Source organism: Microtus oregoni, unplaced genomic scaffold, assembly GCF_018167655.1.
Source record: "Microtus oregoni isolate MIOR12 unplaced genomic scaffold, Mior012 000028F_ref0000031, whole genome shotgun sequence".
Classification (NCBI taxonomy): Eukaryota; Metazoa; Chordata; class Mammalia; order Rodentia; family Cricetidae; genus Microtus; species Microtus oregoni.
In genome coordinates, this window is record NW_024543087.1 from 14,106,073 (window position 1) to 14,127,781 (window position 21,709).

At 39.9% G+C, this 21,709-nt stretch overlaps 1 protein-coding gene across 2 annotated transcripts in view; it reads right to left on the bottom strand.

Moving 5' to 3' along the window:
• The window catches only part of Smarcc1 (SWI/SNF related, matrix associated, actin dependent regulator of chromatin subfamily c member 1), a 108,322-nt gene that overhangs the window by 25,994 nt on the left and 60,619 nt on the right, over positions 1-21,709 (bottom strand). For both annotated transcript variants that reach the window (XM_041677076.1, XM_041677075.1), the window contains exons 20-24: positions 19,927-20,185; positions 18,320-18,481; positions 9,699-9,754; positions 8,199-8,313; positions 6,124-6,278 (exon numbers count right to left, since the gene is read on the bottom strand). In XM_041677076.1, coding sequence (XP_041533010.1) covers positions 6,124-6,278; positions 8,199-8,313; positions 9,699-9,754; positions 18,320-18,481; positions 19,927-20,185 — 747 coding nt within the window. The remainder of the gene's footprint in view (positions 1-6,123; positions 6,279-8,198; positions 8,314-9,698; positions 9,755-18,319; positions 18,482-19,926; positions 20,186-21,709) is intronic.

Consider the following 21,709-nt stretch of genomic DNA (forward strand, 5'->3'; position numbering starts at 1 on the left):
GCAATTTCTTTATCATTATCTGCAAAATTTTGTATTTATCTTATTTGTACAAGAGTATAATAGTATGTACTACAAATAGTATGTACTATCTTTTTAACCTCTTCATTAACTACAGAACCTAGGAGTTAAAATACAGAAGTCAATTAAGACAGGCTTTCTGGGAGGAATGATGACAACTGATCCTATATCATAGCTTTATTATGTTTTAAAGATTATTTTATTTGCCGGGCAGTGGTAGCACACGCCTTTAATCCCAGCACTCGGGAGGCAGAGGCAGGTGGATCTCTGTGTTTGAAGCCAGCCTGGTCTATAAGAGCTAGTTCCTGGCCAGGCTCCAAAGCTACAGAGAAACCCTGCCTCAAAAAACCACACACACACCCCCAAAAAACTTGAAAAGTTACAAACAGATGTTCAATTAAAAAAAAAAAAAAAACAACTTCCTTCTTCCTTTTTGTTCTTCCTATAAGAAAAACAGTCTCACTAACTTCTAACTTCTACCTATTCTGCGTGACTCGGACTCACTGCAAACTACAGCTTTTAGCAGAAAATATTCTGTCTCCTGAGATTTATGTAGGAATGAATTATTAAATATTATTAAATGCAAAATGTTAAAACACGTTCCCTCAAATCTGCAGATCACATACCTGCAAGCTGAAAGGGCATCAAGCACGAAAAAAGATTAAAATATCAGTAAAATTAGAAATTTAAGGACAAAACCCAGAAAAATCTCAGTGTACCAAAAAGGCAATAAATAAGTTATAAAAAAAATATCAATTCAAATGTGACTGTGTAGTTTTGTTGTGTCAGGCTGAGTCATTTGGACTTGTATACTGGTGCTTTCACTGTTTAGCAGGTTTGAGCAGTGGTGATGGTGGAACTAGGTTCTGACATGAGAACAGGTGACATTAGGGACATACGTGTGTGTACATATATGCATATAATAACAAATAATAGGAGGCCATGAATTTGGAAGAGCAAGGAGGGGCATCTCGGAGGGTCTGGGGAGAAGAAAAGGGAGACATGTTATAATTATATTATAATTTACCTAGCCCCTCCCCCAATTCTTGTCAGGCAGATATGGTGTATGCTTTTAATCCCAGCACTTGAGAGACAGAGGCAGGTGGATCTCTGGGTTTGGGGACAGCCTGCTCTACAGATGGAGTTCCAGGAGAGTCAGAGAAACACAGAGAAACCCTATCTCCAAAACCAAACAACTAAACCAGGCTATTGTATATACTCAAAACTCTTGATATATAATGAAATTAAATTTAGAGTCATGTACAGCAGCTAGTCAATGGAGAGTATTCATTACATGTTTCCGAAGTCAAGAGTTGAAAAGTTTTCCTTCCTGTACAAGCCAACGAAGGTGAAGGACATGCTCTAGCCATAGAGGTATTAGAGGAAGCACGCAACTACTCAAAAATTGACTTAATAAAGCCTGATGTGAGCAGACTGGAGACACGCCACAGAAGATATATGGAATGCGGGAAAACCTCCGAAGAGATAAGGAAAACCAAGTCGCCACTTCACTGTCAGAGGTTTGAGGCAGGGATTCAAATAGGTAGAAGTAATTTCTCTTGACTCACACAAGGATGAAAGTGGACAGGGCTAACCGCAGATAAAACAGTCTAATAGGCCAACTTTTTCTTGGGTCACCAATATACAGTAGTGTTAAACAGAGATATGATGACATCCAAGACTCAATCCATAAAGTTTAAGAACTCGTCAATCAATCCTTGTGACAGACATATGGAACAGTTATGATGGATATTTACACAAGGGGTAAGAAAACATTTTTCTGTGGCTCAGTTTTCATGAACTCAAATCAAATCCATGCTTGCCATTTTGGTCTGTATGGTCAATACTGAAGAAATCTGAGGCAAATATAAAAGACCTTGAGTGAAATGAATATATTATTCTCGAAGAAAAAAAACGAATATATCCTGGGTTTGAGATTTCTACTTTATTCCAAAGATAATTTTCAACCCCCTCTTCTAATCTCAACACCAAGATGGAAGGAAACCCAGAGGACATAGCCATGTGTGGATACGCATGCTCACGCTCCCACTGTCCTAGTGCAGACGTGGCCATCACAGCTTGACAGTGGATGCGAACATGGACGTTCCTGAAAGGATACAACATGGCGAGGCTGGTGAAAAGGCAGAAGTTACCCACCTCGTCTGGGTAAGAGCTAGATCCCGAAACTCTAATTACCTCTCCATGCACGGGGTGACAAACACCGAATAACAAGGCTGTTTATAGACACAGAAAAACAAAGCCAGGGTAAGAAAAACTTGGAAGGCTTAGTGAGGCTTTGCTAATTACAGTAATTTAAGTGAGTCCCTTGCCCCTGATTACCATGTAACACAAAAATGATTATGTGCTGTGAGTTGTATCAAATATAACTATAAGGCACTCAACTCACACGTGCAATGTATACAACATGAACAATTTGCACATTTGTCACATTAGAGGGAAATTTGCTTTAATCACAAACACTGGAAGCCTCGATAATCACAAAACTCAGGAGGCAGAGACAGGTGGATTCCTGAGTTTGAGGTCTGCCCAATGAGTTCTAGGACAGTGAAAACTACACACAGAAAACCTGTATTGTGGAGGGACAGTACAGGACTAAACAGTGGACCAGATTCCTAGTTTTTGGAAAAATGGTTATGATGAGCAAATACAGATTGAGTGACCAACACAGCTCTTTACAGCATTCTCACCTGCACCGAACAGCAGGCCTGGGGATGTATGATATAGTTTGTATAAAGAAAAGGAAACTAATAGCCCCAGTCCCTGGTGTAGAACCGAATAAATAGTCTAGAATTTTATTTTCTTATTATATAAAATATCCTAAAGCATAGGATGGAAGAGACAGAGACCATGCTCCAGGAGGAAAACGGGTAGAAATGCTAGGTTCTGCTTTTTAGAACCACGAAAAACAAAGTAATTCCAAAGGGTATATAAGGAAAGAGGCTTAAAACTAAATAAAAGTCCCAATCATATAACAATTCTGAATCACCTACTGAAGCATTTAAAATTTTAGTTGAGGGACAGATATCTGAACAATCAGTAGGTGGGGCAGGAAGGTCTTGACATGAAAGCCAGCCTGGCCTACATCCTACATAGTAGGACCCTAGATTATGGATTTAAAAAAAAAGCAACAAAAAACAAGCAGTAATTCTTCATTAATCAACATTTTCATAAGAATTTAACTTTTAAAAATTGTTATTATGAGATTACATTTATGTGAAGAAAAGAGGGCCTTTGACATGGCTCACTGATTAATGAAGTGTGTCACAAATCTTAATGGCCTGACTTTGATATCCAGGACCTATATGATGAAAGGAGAGAACCAATTCTGTAAATCCAAAATCCTAAAGTCATCCTCTGATCCTCAAAAGCATACACTGTGACTGCACAATACACACAAGTACTTGCGCACACCCCACATAACAACAAATAAATATAAAATTAAAAATAAAAACTAGAACCAAGAGATAAGCTGGAGAGTATATTAAACATAAGGGACGTATGGAAGCTCCTGGTGAGCAGTAACATCAAATTTCTGGAGCTTGTAATGACTCTGCTGTCTCTTTAAGAGACAAGGCATGCCCACTCCCTCCAACACCCCCCTTCTTTGTCTCTCTCTTCTTCTCCTATTCTCCCTTCCCCCTCCATAATCCCCTGAATAAATATCCAACCTCACTCTGCATGGCGTGCCTATCCATGTCTGTCTTTTGCCCACCCACCACGTGTCTCCCTGCCTGGGACCAACCACTGCTCAGGGATGGGCGGCAGTCTCTGCCTGGGACTTGGCTGCTCTCAGGCTACCACTGCTTGGTGACCTAAAGCATTTCTGCTGCCTGCTACTGCCGCTGGGGATCCTGCAGCATTTTTAATTTTTCCATAACAGAGCTGTTGCTGCTTACATGGGTGAAATCATTTATGAAAAATTCAGAGTTGAAGGCTTATCTCTCCCACTTATTTCAATGTAAGTACGAGAGAGAGAGAGAGAGAGAGAGAGAGAGAGAGACAGAGACAGACAGACACAGACAGACAGATGACTTAGTGGTAAGAGCACTGGCTGCTCTTGCAGAGGACCCTGACTTGCCAGCACCCACACAGTGACTCACCACTATCTCAAGTCCAGATCCAGGGGACCAGATAACCTGTTCTAGTGCTGCATGCAGACACATGATCCAGATACACATGCAGGCAAAAAAACCATACATATAAAAGAAATGGAAAAAAACATTGTTGAGAGAACACTCAGCAGTTAAGAATGTGTCCTACTCTTCCAGAGCGCCCAAATTCAATGCCTCTGATCTCAATGGGACACCCAACACAAATGCAATACACTCACACAGATACACACACACACACACACACACACACACACGATTTAAAAAAAATGCAGGGTAGAATCACAGCACTTGGGAGACAGAGACAGGCAGGTCTTTGTGAGTTTGAGGCCAGCCTGGGCTACAGAGCTACTAGGACCAGTACTAAAACTACCCAGAGAAACCATGTATCGAAAAACCAAAAATCCACAGAAAAACCCTATCTCGAAAAACCAAAATCAAACCAAACCAAACCCACACCAAATAAACAGACCATTTTGGTTGCATGCCAGATTAAATGGAGAGTGGAGACAGGGCTATTACACACAGCACAAGAAAAGTCAGGGAAAACCTAATACCAAGGAATCAAAGAGCAAAGCTACAGGTTTAAAGACTGAGAAAGGTAGGGCACTTTTGTAGTTTTCATATTTTATACCGATGAGGTAACCCCCAAAGACAGTGTATAATAAGAATTCAAATACATCTGGGTGTGGTAGAGTGGACCTTTAACCTCGGCATTCAGAGGAGGGCGGGTCATCAAGGCTATAGTCACACCCTGTCTCAAAACAACACAATCAGAATTCCCAACAATTCAGATAGGAGATGATATCCAAATAATCCGACAGGACGAAGTGAAAAAAGTGAAAAGAAAACTGTTCCCAACTAGAGAAAAGGAAAGCAACAAACTGCTACCTACATTAGTATTATGTAAGAACATGCCCCAGATTCCTAAGAAAGCCAGGCATGGTGATGTATACCTTTAATCCCAGCTCTGGGAGTTAGAAGCAGGCTGGAGTAAGATGGGTGAGAAAAAGCATAAAGCTTACAAAGTATCTTTGAAAAACATGAGCAGGAATATATATGCAGGATTTAAAGCTATTGCAGTAAAAACCAGGAATGTGCCTAAGGTGTCTGAGTACTCCCATGGCCTGTGATGAAGACAACGTCCTTCAGAGGATTTGTATTCACCCAGGTCAGAGGTGCAGAAACTCTCTGCTATGCCTCACACCTTACAGCTCACACAGTAGCTCACAACAGCAGAGTGGTGGGAAGGACTAGGAAAGAACATCTGTATCGACATGGGAAGAAATATTCAAGATAGATGATGAGGAAAATTCTAGACACTGCTGGTCTTTGAGATCTGGTAAATTATAATGGAAGAAAACCACTCAGGAAGAAATGGATAATTTTTTTATTTCGTATATTCATCTTCAGAATGCTTTAAAATGCTAAATTAACAAGAAGCGTGGGAAAATAACATTTCCCAGTCTTCTTAAATACACAGTGCAGCCGAGACCATGCTATAAATAGAAAAATCCACCCCCAGAAAAGCTGGCAAATTCAAGTAGAAAAAGCTATTTTAGGTTCTCTCTTTTCAGTCTGTAATATCATGATGAAGTATTAGAAACAAAGAAGCAGATTTTTGTCTTAAAATCATAAATATTTCAATTTGGTAAAAATTACTGCAACAATGGTCTAAGACGAGTTCAATAGGCAAATTAAAAATGAAAAGATAAAGGTGAGCCCTATGCCTTCAATTGGCTGCCTTCACAAAGCTAAAGGCAACAATGAATGGAAGGAAAACTGTCACCCCTTAGGACCGGATCTACTCAACACCCTCCTCCTGCCTGGGGATTTCTTAACCTAGAAATGCCATTCAAGCAAACAGTCATCTCCTGCCGGAGAGAGGTTCTCTATACTAAATGTTCCCAATTAACTAAAAACAATATGACCATTCATGGCTTAAGAGAGCACGGGAAGGGGCTGCTGGGCAAACCTTGGCTTTGGTAGCAGCTGAGGCGAGAGCAGCTGCTGCGGCTGTGGCCACATTTCCCTCAGAAATCTCGTGTTCCACTTTCTTCTTCCCAGTATCGCTTTCTCTTTCTTTACACGGATCAGTGAGTTCCTTGGTCTCGTCATTCTCCTTTTCTTCTGAAAATATATTTTAAAAAGCTTTATTACAAGTGTACTCAGGTCTCAATAACCCATCTTAACCACTTTTGCCACGATCAACTAGGACTGAAGCTACAAAGAGGTTTCAATGCCCTTTTCTATTTAAGAGTTTCAGTCGATTGCCCCTGCAAGTAAGTGCACACCTGTCACGGATATTTTAAAGTGGTACACTCTGTCTTTGTGTCATCTTTCTCAGCTCTGTGTACATTTCCTTGGACATAAAGGTAAGTTCAAGGGAGCATAGCTTAAGATGCACACATTTCATTAAGCGGCAGAATGATGGGAGGATCAGCCTGAGTCTGGATGAAATCAGACACCAAGAACAGTCCTCCTCAAGGGGGAGACAGACACGACGGCTGAAACAACGACAGACAGAATACAGTGGCAGGAATCGGGCAGACAGACAAAGCGACACCCCCAAAAGAAAAAGGGGAGAAATAGGACACAGACACAGAGACCAAAGAACTAGGGAATTTAAAAGCTGGTGAACAAATTGCTTAATGTCTATTGAAAACAAACATGTAAGAGCAGCTTCCAGAATAAGTACTGGTATCTAACTGTTGAATAAAACCCAAGGGCCAGGAATGTGGTACCAAACCTTTATTTAGTGCTCTGGAAACCTGTAACAACATCTCCTCTAGAGGCTGAGACTAAAAGAGAGCAAGTACAGAGACTGCCTAGATCATAGAGAGAATTTAAAGCTAGCTTGGGAAACTTAGTAAGATCCAGCCTCAAAAACTTAAAAGTAAACAAACAACAACAAACAAACAAGCAGGACCAAGGATATGGTCCACGATACAGTGTGTACAGTGACCGAGACTCAATCACCTTCCCAACAGACCAAAAGTGAATGAAGCAAGTCCGCAGGGAGGCACAAGCCTGATCAGAGTACTTAGAAGGAAGAGGCAGGAGGATCAGGAATACAAAACCATCTTCAGCTCTATGTTCAGTTTCAGGTCAGCGTGGGCTATTCTAGCCACTGTCTCAAAGCAACAAACAGAAGACGAGAGCAAAGTGGTTAAGAGCACTCACTGACTGCTCTTCCCAGAGACCCACAGCTCAATTCTCAGCACCTGAACACCAGCTAACAATGGTCTAGAACACCAGTTCCAAGGGTAATGCACATGTGCTACAAAGACAGGCACATAGGTAAAACACCCATGCACATAAAATCTTAAAAAGTTAAAAATGCATAGGAAGCTGAGGTAGGCAGATGTCTGAGTTCCAGGCCAGCATGAGCTACATAGGGAGACCCTGTCAAACAAACAAGCAAACAAACAAACAAGCAAACAAAACAAAACTACTAACAATAGGAAAAAAAAATACTTTTCTTTAAAAATAGTATTTTAAAGGAGTATTATAGATTATTTAACTATGTGAGGTTGTGTTGCATTTCTTTATGCTCCGGAATATTTGTCTAACTATGTAAAGAGGTGGTATAGTTGTTTAGTTATGTAAAAATGTATTGCATTTTTAACTTGCCTGCCTAAGGTACTTGATTAGTATAATAAAAAGCTGAGTGACCAATAGCCAGAAAGGAGTTACAGGCAGGGAGAATAAAGAGGAGGAATTTAGGCTCAGGGAAGAAGGAAAAAGAGATGCCTGGGGCCAGCCAGCAGCCATGGAGGAAGGAGGAAAGTAGGACATACAGACAGAATGAAAGACAAAGTCCTGAAGCAAAACAGAGACAGGTTAAATTAATAGAGCTAAGTGTGACAAGCATAAGCTACGGCCGAGAATTCATAATTAATAATAAGTCTCCATGTCTTTATTTGGGAGCTGGTTGACAGTCCAAAGAAAATTCCAACTACAGGGTATTTCTATACCAATGACCAGAACTTCCTCGCTGTCTGTTGAGTCCCAGGCTAAAGCGCTCTCAGAAGCTCTGGCCCAAGTCACCTGGTTTGATATCCTCACTAACTTCACTATCTTGTTCCTTCTCACTGCTTTTTTCATTTTCTCCATCCTGGATTTTATCACCTTCATCCGATTCATTTTCCACTTTGTTTTCAGCCTAAAAGCAGTAGAAAACAATAACAGGGAATGAGTGAAGAAGTCCTTTAAGGAGTGAAAACATCTTAAGTTGACAACAGGTTTCACTACTTTTGCCAAAGACAGACTAGATTCTGAAGGGCCTAGTAAGGAAGACCTAGAAAAGAAACCAACAAACTCTGAGACGCATCTTTATAACCAATTCAAAACCTGTGTGCTCATGGGATAATACATCTCCCAGTAGATAACATTATTTATTGATGCCCTCTTCTGGCATCTTCAGGCATCAGGCATGCAAGTGGTACAGACATACATGTAAGCAAAACACACATATACACCAATTAAAAATAAACTAGATTAAGGCAGGGTGCAGGGTTCAGCACTCAGGAGATGGGCACAGGTAGAGATCTGTAAGTCTGAGGATAACTGGACTACAGTGAGTTCCAGTCAGCCAGAGGTTCACAGTGCAACCATGTCCTAATAGAAACAACCCACAAGTTGGGTAGTGGGGGGTGGGAGACCGGGGGTGGCACACGGATCTCTGTGAGTTTGAGGCCAGTCTGGTTTACAAAGTGAGTTCAAGGATAGCCAGGGCTACACAGAGAAACCTTGTCTCAAAAAACAAAAACAAAAATCAAAACCCCACCTACAAAAGAAAGCAACCCAAAATAAAAGAATTAAATGAAATAACAAATTAGAATAACTTTTTGATATCTGTAACACTGTTGTAATTTTATCCAACTATATTAACTGTAGCCTTTCCTTATCTATCTATAATTTCATCCAACACATATAATCAAGACCTTAAATCCCATTCATGTATATTCACTCACAGCGACTGATGTCTATGATATTCCATAACTGATAATATACAAGGTCGCCCTTGAAGAGGCTGTACATTCAGTACCATCCCTATGAACAGGGACAGGCAGTGACATGGACACTTAGGTGACATTCACAGGCTTTGAATCCTGGCCCTCCATTTCAATCTTGCCAGTTTTCACTCTTTAAAATCTACCCCAAAGGCCAGCTCCTCATAAATTCTTTACTAAGTATTCTTCTGTCGGCAGTAAATTCTCCTAAAAAGTCATTTAGTATTCTGAAATTCTCTTCTGGTACAAGTATAACTTCCAGGTCCTACAATTCAATATTCACAATAAACAACTTTTGTATTCATACTCCCAACTGTGCCTGAACAGGGTACCAAGGAGGGCAAGGAGTGGACAAAACTCTAGCAAAGAATCAATGGAATTCAGCCTACATTAAGCTTAGCCAGAACTACACCTTAAAGAACAAAACCCAGGGTGGTCCCCTGAAGGTGACCTGACATTATCACAGAATCTGAAAACCAGTAAACTGAAAAGACCCTGTACGGTTTTTCTGATGAGACATCTGAACAGCCTTTACCTTTTCAAGCTGCTGACCATCGGAATCTGTTTCCATCTTTTCTTCTTCAGACCCTTCTACAAGTGAAAGAATAAAAACAATACGGAAATAGGTAAAAGTCAGTGTATTGTAGAGCATCTGTAATATGTATCTATGCATTGCAATTTCTCAACCCTCCTGGTGGCAAAAGATTTCAAGCATACATAGCAAACACTTGATGGGGAAGGAATAAGGGTGTGAGAGTAAGAAAGATCATCAAAGTCAGGACAGTGGTAACTAAGGAGGGAAAGGCAGAGGAGACAGCAGGTTCAGTGCAGAGAGTCTGGAATGATGCTACTAATGTTTCTTCATCTAGGGTTGTTGATGGGAAAAGGTTTAGGAAACATACTATGCTCATGTGAATTTTCTGTACATAATAATAAAAGTTTTTAAAATATTTAAACATTTTATCGCTTCTCGGCCTTTTGGCTAAGATCAAGTGTAAAATATTTAAACATTTAATGAGTACATATTTCAATTGGGACCCACAGAAACACTGCTTAGTCCTGTATGTGCTGAAACCACAAGCGCACCTAACTCTGGCCAGGGAGACCAGAAGTCTATCACAGCACACAAGGACGTAACCTGTCTCTGCCACAGAAGTACGAATAATGGCACGAGCATCTTCTAAGGAGCCATGACAACTGAAGAACACCTGGTCAGAAGTGCAATAACAATGTACACTAGGCATGCTATTAACAGAATCTATCCTTTATATAACATGATTTAAAAAAAAAACAAACAAGGATTTTTCTATTAGAATTAAGGAAGACATGATCTGATGTCAATGTATGTGGAGAGGGTGGAGAGGGAAAAAAGAAGACATTATAGAAAATAAATATCCTTTAAAACAAAAACAGGCAAACATTCTTTTTTTTTTTTGCTTTTTTCGAGACAGGGTTTCTCTGTGGTTTTGGAGCCTGTCCTGGAACTAGCTCTTGTAGACCAGGCTGGTCTCTAACTCACAGAGATCCGCCTGCCTCTGCCTCCCGAGTGCTGGGATTAAAGGCGTGCGCCACCACCGCCCGGCTCAGGCAAACATTCTTAAAGGTAATAAGAGTATGTCACATTTTTTAATAAAAGGGTTTAAACCCTCTAAATATTGAAATTTATATTATCCCATTGTAAATGCAAGTATTTATCATCAATAAGAGGATTTAAACACTTTAAACAGCTTTATTAACAACATCACAAAAGCAGTGCTCAAAGCTACTGATTAGGAAAACTATTGTCTAGTTTTTGAGCATGAATACACCAATGTCTTTGTTTCCAAAGTAATGATTGACAAGCAGCTACTGATTGATACTGTCCCAAAAGCTCTAACCATAGTACCAGAAGCAGCACCAGATCATGCCAAGACCAGGACTTGAATGGAGCAATATCATCAACATGTAACTGCTTTGGTCTAGCCAAGTTCAAGGAAAGAAAGAATACCTATGCTTCAATTCTTGTACAGGGCTGCCTAAAAACTTAAAATGTGGTCCTAAGACAGTGGCAAACTATGCTCATATAAATAGCATTTATTTGGACTTAGAGAGCTTATATGGTATTTATTTATGCTTTTCTTTCTTTGATATAGCATCTCACTATATTGCTGTGGCCAAACTATGAAGACCAATTTAGCCAGAAATCAGAGATCCTCCTCCGGTCTGCCTCCCGAATGCTGGGATTAAAGGTATGCTACACTGAATCCAGCAAGGGGATGTATGTACACATACATGTGTATATATTTTAGTGAGGGAGATATATTTAGGGTGACAAGAATTGGAGATGGGGGGGAATGAGCAAGATACATTGCATATATTTATGAAAATTGCAAGCTGAAAGAGTCATGATAGCAGAGTATAAAAGATGACATGGAGAAAATGACCGTATGAGACACACGCTGTGGGATAATGATCTTGTACACGGAAAAGATCTGTCACTATTACTGGTTTAATAAAATGCCAATTGGTCAGTAGCCAGGCAGAAAGTATAGGCGGGGCAACCAGACTAGGAAGCAAGATGAGAATGCCTCACTGAGAGATGGTATCAAGACACATGTTTAAACACAAATAAGAATTATGGGTTAATTTTAGTTGTAAGAGCTAGTTAATGATAAGCCTGAGCTAACAGACCAAACGCTTTATAATTAATATAAGCCTGTGTTTCACAGGGAGAATAGCTGCAGACTGGGTAGGACAGAAACCTCTACCTCTATTTACAGAAACAAAGGGATGCTATAGCATAAATAAAACAAAAAGTATGAAGCTGACTATTAAAATAACACTAGTCACATCTCTGTATCTTTGTGTGTTCCCCACCCTCAAACTCTTCAAAGTACTGCTTATTTATCTCAATTATTAAAAAATGTGGTCCAGAAGCTCTTGGAGCCTCCAAAGAAAAAGCAGTTTCCATAAAATTAGTGTTATTTGTGTTTCCTCATTCACTCTTTTTCACGTATGTGGAGTTGTGGTTTTAGAAAAACCTGCATGATGAGCAGCCACTTAAAGCAACATGTTCCTATGACGGCTTTAGATTTGTCTCTAACTTTAAAAAGGTGTTACAGATGAAGTCATAGCTCACACATGCTAGTTCAGCCTTGGAGGCTCTGGTTTCTAAAACATGAAGTATCTTTGGTAACTGGTATCTTTCAAGACACCAGTAAGTTCAGTCTTGTGAGGAAGAAGAGGAAAGGCTGCACTGAACTCCGTACATGGAGACTCTAGGTGTCGTTCTCCACATTAAATGGAAGTACTGCTCAACTAATACACAGTATACACCACATGACCCTGTCACCACTTTATGTTCTTAACTGCATCTAAAATTGTGGACTACTCTTTTCATATCTGAATAAGAATGTTGTATTGTGGCTACCAGGTTTATTTCCCACTCTCTGAACAAAGTCCTCTCCATTTCTGTGTCTTAGCCCTCACTGTTCATTAAAAAAGAGCACTTTGCCTGAACCTGCTCTTGGACATTCTAAATGGCCCCAACATTCAGCTCAAACCCACTACCTTGGGAAGCATTCCTCAGTCTAAAATGACATCTATTCTTGCACTACTTCCTATGCATAGTGTTCCTTGAATAATAATTTATGTGTTTTTGTTTTACCCAGAAATCCTCCAATGCTAGAATGATTGTTTTTGAACCATGTACAACTGAACAAGAAAGTCAGTCTCATTAGACAATTCTATATGTTCTCTTACTTGACACAAATACTTCATAGCAAGAGGTATGGGTATGTGTGTGTGTGTATATATATATATATATATATATAGTCAAGAAAGTATATGGGTATGTGTGTATATATATATAAAGTCAACAAAGACACAATAGTCTCCATAACAGAAATGATAGCCCCCCCCCCCGCGCGCTAAAAGTAAAATTATCAGAAAGTCACTTAAATCATCACTAGTCCTTAATGGTTAAAAGCTCAATTATGAACTATTCATAAGATATTAGTCTGTACTTCATGCAGACTAGGCTGGCCTCGAACACAGGCAGTTCCACCTGCCTGTGCCTTGAGTGCTGGGAATTAAAGTTTCTAACACCATGCCTGGTTTGGAAACAAGTTTTTTTTTTTAAATATTTTTATTTATTTATTATACATACAATATTTTTTCTGCGTGTATGCCTGCATGCCAGAAGAGGGCACCAGACCTCATTACAGATGGTTGTGAGCCACTATGTGGTTGCTGGGAATTGAACTCAGGGCCTTTGGAAGAGCAGGCAATGCTCTTAACCTCTGAGCCATCTCTCCAGCCCCATGGAAACAAGTTTTTAACCCTCTTACTGATCCAGCTGGGCCTTCTCCATAACTCTGAGGACTGACTCAAGGCCTGCTCACTCACACAGGCTGTATGATACAAAGACTCTTGATGATCATCCTGTTTGTCAAAACAACTCAACACGTCAAGATTCTGTAAAGAAAAAAAGCTGCAGACACTAAAAACTTGTGACCAAATAAATATAAGCAGAATTTACAATAAAATATCTGACAGACCAGATCCTTATTGACTTACTGGCCCCTGCTCATTCCATCCTCCTCGAGGAAGTTTATCCTTAAAAAAATGGCTACACCTCGTAAGATGGCTCAGCTGATGAACTGCCACCGACTGATAGCCTGAGCTAGGTCCTAAGGACCCACAAGGTGAAAGGAGAGAACTGACTGCCGCAATTTTCCCTATGACACACAAAAAGTGTTAAGAGATGGGTGTTGGGAGAGGAGTAAAGAGACAGCTTAGTGGTTAAAAGCACCAACTGCTTTTTCAAAGTATAAGAACTTAATTTTCAACACCCATAAATGGTGGCTCATATCTAACTATAACTACAGTTCCAAGAGATGCCACACTCTGTTTCTCGAGTCCCCTGGCACCTGCACTCACATGTACATATAAACACAAATATACACAACTCCAAAATGAACTCAGGGACAGTCAGGGATAAAAAGAAAGACTATCTCAAAAATCAAAAAACTACTTAGATTTACACTATTATGCTAGGTATTGAAGAAAACTATTCTTATTTTTATAAAACACATGCAAACTACTTAAAGGTCCAAAGAATCACACACTACCTACAACTTAATTTGAAATAAATGAACAAAAGTAACTTGAAAACAAAATGACATTTGTCTAAATACATACTATGGCCACAGATTAACAATAAATTGCATGACAGGAAGGAAAGGAAACCTGATGTCCTCTGGCCTCCATAAACACAGGAATACAAGCATGTACTAACATTAAACATATCACACACAAAGACACATACACCAAAATAAAATAAAATAAAATTGTAAAAAGCTAGCCTGACAGAAATTGAGGGGACAAGGACAGACCCCAGAGCTCAGGCTATGGAGACTGGGGAAGGTCGGCCAATGGTCACTAAGCTCCCGTCAGTAGTTCTGTTGTGCCACTGCACACCAGGGTGACGGCAGATAAAAATGGTAACTGTTCATCTTGAAAAACTCTGAGTTAGTGATAGGATTTTTCTTTTAAAGATTTGTTTGTTTGCCGGGCAGTGGTGGCGCACGCCTTTAATCCCAGCACTCGGGAGGCAGAGGCAGGCAAATCTTGAGGCCTGCCTGGTCTACAAGAGCTAGTTCCAAAGCTACAGAGAAATCCTGTGTCAACCCCCCCCCCGCAAAAAAAGATTCATTTGTGGTATGTGTTATCCTTTCCTTGTGATATCTTTGTTTAGTTTTAACATTTGGAAATTACAGCCAAAGAATGACTTAAAAATTGTCCTCACAATTTAAATATTTGGAGAAACACTGTAAATTCTTCTTAATTTTGTGTGGTTTGGTTTTGTGTGTAGTATGTGTGTTTTGAGACAGAGTTTCTCTGTGTAACAGCCCTGGCTGTCCTAAAAGTAGCTCTTATAGACCCGTCTGGCCTCGAACTCAGAGATCTGCCTGCCTCTGCCTCCCAAGCGCTGGGATTAAAGGCTTGCACAAACACTGCCTAGGAATTTTTCTTAATTTTGTATAAGCCCCTTTTGACTTATATCTACCTATAATTTATCCATTTCATATGTTATCTAATCAGTAATGAGAAATTAAAAGGAAAAGCTCATGACTGAAAAAGGAAACGAATCAAGCCTACCAGCTAGTGAATGTGTACGTAATTACAGTGTGTCAACACAGCAGGGTACTGCTTGGCTACCAAAGGAATGAAGGGGGCTAGAGATACCGGTCAGATGGTAAAGTACTTGGCTCACATGCACAAGCTCTGGATTAATGTCCCAGCACTATAAAAGTAGGTGTGACTACCTAGGACAGAGAGCGAACAAGCTCCACCGGGAGCAGAAGACAGGAGCAAATCCAGTCCCCCAGGACACTGTGGATCAGGACTGAGCCAGCAAACACATCCCAGAGTCAGCAATCTCCACCGGAACAAGTACAGGGGAGTAACCGTTGAGCTAGTGACCAGAGCCAGAGACTGCTGAGGGTCTGGATGTGAACCTGGGACCTTCAAGGGAGTAGACCTAAGGCCAGAACCCCGGTGGGTCTAGGCCTGAGTCTAGGATCTCTCAAGAACTAGTCCTAAGCCAGGATCTCTGCCAGTCTGGGCGGGAGTGAACCTGGCACCTCTGAGGGAATAAGCAAGAACCAGGTATCTCGGCATGGCCAGGTGTGAAACTGGGTCCTCAGACGGAGGAGGCCTGAGCCAGGACACCTCTGTGGGTCCAGGCTTTGATCTGGGACATCAAAGGGAACAGGCAGGAACCTGAACCTCTGCGGGTCTGAACGAGAGTCTGGGACCTCTGAGGGAGTAAGCAGGACTGGATCTAAATAAAAAGTCCTCTCGCCACATAATAAAACACTAAACATACAGAGTAAAGAAAGACTATTAAGAGCTGCAAAGGAAAAAGGTCAAGTAACCTACAGAGGTAGACCTATCAGAATTACATCTGACTTCTAGTGGAGACAATGAAAGCCAGAAGGTCGTGGTCAAGCGTTATGCAGACATAAAGAGACTACGGACGCCAGCCCAGACTACTATACCCTGCAAACCTGTCAATAACCATAGAAGGACAAAACAAAATATTCCATGACAAATCTAGATTTCACCAATACCTAGCCACAAACCCAGCCCTACACAAATTACTAGAAGGAAAACTTCAACCCAAGGAAGTTGGCTACAGCAACAAAAACACAGAAAATTGATGATCTCATAGCAGCAAATCCCAAAGAAGGGGAAAACACAAATTAACATCACCAACAATGGAAACTAAATTAACAGGAAACAGCAGTCACTGGTCATCAATATCCCTTAATGTAAATGGACTCAACTCACCTATAAAAGGGCACAGGCTAACAGATTGGATATGAAAACAGAATCCATCCTTCTTCTACATACAAGAAACACATCTCAACCTCAGAGATAGACATCGTCTCAGAGTAAAGGGTTGGGAAAAAAAAATATACCAAACAAATGGACCTAAGAAACAAGGGGGTGTAGCTATCCTAATATTTACCAAAATAGACTTCAAACTAAAATCAATCAAAAGAGACAAAAGAAGGTCATTTCATATTAGTCACAGGAAAAATCCATCAAGGGGAAATTTCAATACTGAACATCTATACCCGCAAAACAAGGTTACCCTCATATGCCAAAGAAACACTTCTAAAGTTTAAATCATATATTAAACCCCACATGCTAATAGTGGGAGACTTCAACACTCCCCTCTCACCACTGGACAGGTCAATCAGACAAACAATGAACAGAGAAATAAGAGAATTAACAGATGTTATGACTCAACTGGACTTAACAGACATATATAGAATATTCCATCCAAACAGAAAAAAATATACCTTCTTCTCAGCACCTCATGAAACCTTCTCAAAAACTGACCACATACCCAGTAACAAAACAAACCTCAACAAATACAAAAAAAGTTGGAATAACCCAATGTACTTTATCAGATCACCATGGTATAAAACTAGAAATCAACAGCAATACTAATTCCAGAAAACACACAAACACATGGAAATTAAACAATGCTCACCTGAATCATCAATGGGTCAAGGAAGAAATTAAGGGAGTTTTTCCAGCTTGATACAGACAGACAATGGAATCCTGATTATGACCTTCTAAGCTGTACTGACAATAGTGACAAAGTTCACATGCATAGGCAAATGAGAACAGTTACGATGATTGTAGGGAGGGAGAGCTGACACTACTAACCTCAAAATTTAATTCAAAGTATTCTGAAAAAAAATAAATGATGGCCATGTGTGGTGGCGCATGCCTTTAATCCCAACACTCTGGAAGCAGAGGCAGGCGGATCTCTGACAGTTCGAGGCCAACCCGGTCTACACAGTGTGTTCCAGAAAACCCATCTTGAAAACCAAACACCCCACACACATACACACAAAGGGGCGGGGGGCGCAGGAGGCAGTAAAAGATCCATCCTCATCAGGAGAATCATGAAGATATCCACTTCAAACCAATAGGGTGGCAAATACAAAACAAACACCGAAGAAAAGAAGGTTGAGAAATGGGAACTTCTATACACCAGTAAGAACCTCAAATATACAGGCATAATGGAAATGTCTGACAGTTTTTTAAAGAGCTAAACACAGACTACCACAGAACCGAGAAATGCTGTGTTCACAAAATGGCTGTATAAAATGATTACCATTATTTGGAATTAGTATAAAAGCAGTAAAAAACAGAAGAAATGTACAGGGTAAATGTCTATGCACTGATGAAAAATAAAGTAACACAGAACATGTGCTCAGAGCACTATTCAGCAAAGCAAAGAATGACGTATGATCCTGGAGAATACTGTGCTAAACAAAGAATCAGGACACAGGGAATTCCAGGACAGCCAGGTGTTAAACAGAGAAACCCCGACTCAAAAAACAGAAAAAGTCATAACTGTAATACTGTTCAATTTCCAGGCTTGTATTCAGTTCTTGCTTTCTCTGTTCCATCGTGTCCCATGCCCCACAAGTATGTGAGAGGGGAGAAAAAAAATCATACAGTAAACTTAAGAGCCAAGTTTATACTAATCATTTTGTTCACTTAAGTGAAAGCAAATCCTCTTATTTTGCACACTGACAGGGAATATAAATATCTAGTAACTAAGTCCTGGGCACAGCAGTGACTCACCAAGCTTCTCTGGCTCATCAGGACCTGTGCCTGCAATACAGCTGCTTTCCAAGCCATAGGTGGGGTCCACCTTCCCAGAGGCTCTTGCGGCCTCTTGTACCTTTTTGACATGCGCTTCAACTAATTCCAGTGGTACTTCTTCTCGGACTCGAGAAAACTCCTCTGATTAAAGATAAAAAGAGAATAGCATTTTCATTTTGCATAGCTATGTGCTCCTACACATGATCCAGAGTGTCTGGCATAAGAGCATTGGTTTTGTTGCAATTAACTCTCTGGGGCAGAAGGTAAAATGGATCAATCAAGTATTTTATCCTAAACATCATAGTAACTTTTTAAATATATTTTTAAAGATTTTTGATGATTTATTGGTAACAATTAAAACTGCAGTCCTAATTTTACCTTTGTGTTGGCTAGACTGGTAGTTGTAAAATCACCAAGGACTAAACCACTATAAAGACAAAAATCCTATTAACATAAGACCATCTGGACACAATTAATTTACTACAAAAATACAAAGTAAGTTTCATTCCTTAACTCTACTAAACGCCTAATGCCACAAAAACATTTCTTTTTCTTTATATATTCGAAGGGGGGGGGGGCTGGAGAGATGGCTCAGTGGTTAAGAGCACTGACTGCTCTTTCAGAGGACCCGAGTTCGATTCCCAGCAAGCACCCACATGGCAGCTCACAACTGTCTGAAAATGCAGTTCCACGAGATCTGACACCTTCACACCAATGAACATAATAAAGTTAAATAAATCATTTAAAAAAAAAAAAAAAGAAAAGAAAGGGGGGAAAATGTGTGTGTATACATATGTAGGAGACAAGATCCACAGTAGCCTAAGATGAACCAAAAGGTCGTGATTCTTTTGCCTCTGCCAGGCAGAAGCTGGCATCTAGTAGGTGTCTGACATCACATCTAGCTGCTTCCCCAATTCTAAAGAAATATTCTATTGGCCAGCAAGGTAGCTCAGCAGGAAAAGGCACTTGGGGCTAGACTGAGGGTTTTAAGTTAATTCACAAGGCACACGTGGCGAGGAAAGAACCAAACTTCCCACTGCTAGTCCTCTGACCTTCAGACATATGTCACGGTAGGTGACTGCACGAACACACACAAAATAGGTCTTTAAAAAAGTGAAAGAAAACTTAAACAAATGCTCTTAACTTATGAATACTTTAAAAGGTTATTTATAATTTTTAATGAAGCCCATTATCTTTAGGGTCTTTTTGGTGATTTACATAAATGAGTATAATAACAGATATATGCATATATTAAAACATTTGTGAATGTGTATGTGTGGGTTTCTGTTTGTGTGTAAAATAGCTTACTAGCTCACTCCAGGTTTACATCAGGCCAGATTTTCTCTATCACTTTTAACCCCATCTTACTCTCTGAGATACTGTCTCACCATTCATCTCTGCCCCAGGGCAGATGCTACAAGCACATACTGGAATGTCCAGCTCTTACATGGGCTTTGGAAAGCCAAATTCAGGTCCTCATGCTTACATAGCAGGCACTTTAAACAAGTTTAAGCTCACGGCTAATAATATCAAATCTGAGGTCAGATGTTAGTGCTGGAGAAGTAGCTAACACAGACAGTACATACCCAAAGCTGCTTTTGCTGCAGCAGAGGCCACACGGGGGTCAACTACAGATGCTAAAAAAGCAACAGTACTCATCACTGGGTTCCCTGACTGGCTGAAAGGGACAGGCTGGTAAGCTAGCGGCCCAAGGGAAGCATCTGAATTTTCAAGGTATGGGTCCTCAATGGGAAGCCTCAAAAAATGGAGGATGCATTCATCCTGAGTACGACTTCCAACATGTTCTGAGACTTTATTCCAATCATCCTTGTACATCTCCAGGGCCTAAATGAACACATAAACAAAAGACTGTTAATATCAAACAAAAACTGGGTAGCGATTTAGTTGTGATAGCACATGCCTTTGAACCTCAGTACTCAGTAAACTGAAACAGAGTCTTGAAGATTATCAGACTGGGAAAGAGCCTATCTCAAAATAATAACATAAATAATTACTTGTATACATTAAATAAAATATATGCTATTATAACACTATCCTTTAAAAGAATCAGTAATGTTTATATAAAAAATTCCAAAGAAACTATGGAGTAGTAGTAGAGGGTTAACACTAATATCAAATGACAGGTTAAAGAACAACAGAAGACAAAAGCAATACTGGTATTTCTCTAGTAGTAATGAACAAATTTAAATTGGAAAAAAACAGTTGGAACAGCATGAAAATTAAATAAAAGGCAATAAATTATGTAACATGAACATGATATAAAGAAAATCAAAGTAAGAGAAGTCAATGATTAACTAAATGAAGAGACACAGTTAATTCCTCAGCTACCATTCTATGCTCAAGCTAAATCGTAAGTTATCAAAGACTACCAGCAGGGGTAAGCAGGGTGGCTTAGACAGAAGTAACTGTTCAGCAGCCCAGATGATGCTAGGAGGAACTGATTCCACAGTTGTCCTGCTTTCCACATAGACTTGGACAACACGTATAAACACGTACATAGAAACACAAAATAATAAAATTAAGATCTACAAGATGATATAATTTAATAGAAAATGAGACTAACAGTAAGATTTTAAAAGTATAATAGTCTAAGTCATAAAATTTATAACTTTTGGTAAAAATTTTGACAAACCTTCAATAATAACAGGTTAAATACAAAATACAGCAAGAAAATAAGAAATATATATACAAGGACTGAAGCAACTTAGAAGACACTTTTAGGGGCTTGCTGAACATCTATGTATGTGTCTAGGGCCATGACTTCCTACCCTGTTCATTTTCTGGTGGGGGATCTGGGATAAAAGCCAGGAGCTTTTGTGTGTTCTAGGTAGAGCTACTTCTTACATTTTTACAAAACTAGAAAACACTTAAATTATCTCTCTTGCCTTCAATGACATCACATTTTATCTTTTAGCATAAGCCCAAACATGATCAAAACAACCCCATTCCCTCCTCCTCCAGCTGAAGGGTTTGTCAAATCCAAAGACACTATTCTAAGCCAGGAGGTGGTGGCATACACGTTTATATACAGCACTTGGGAGGCAGAGCAGGTAGGTCTCTGTGAGTTCAAGGCCTGCCTGGTCTACAGAGTGAGTTCCAGAACAGGCTCCAAAGCAACACAGAGAAACCGTATCTTAAAAAAAAAACAAAATAAATAAAAATGAAAAAGACAATAAGAAATAAAAGTGGCCAGGCATGGTGAAACATGGCTTTTTATGTCAGCACTGAGGAAGTGGAGGCAGAAGCAGAGGCAGGTAAACGTCTGACTTTAAGGCCAGCTTGGTTTACACAATGAGTTCCACAACTAGGGCTACGTAAAGTACTTGGTCTCAAAACAAACACCCACAC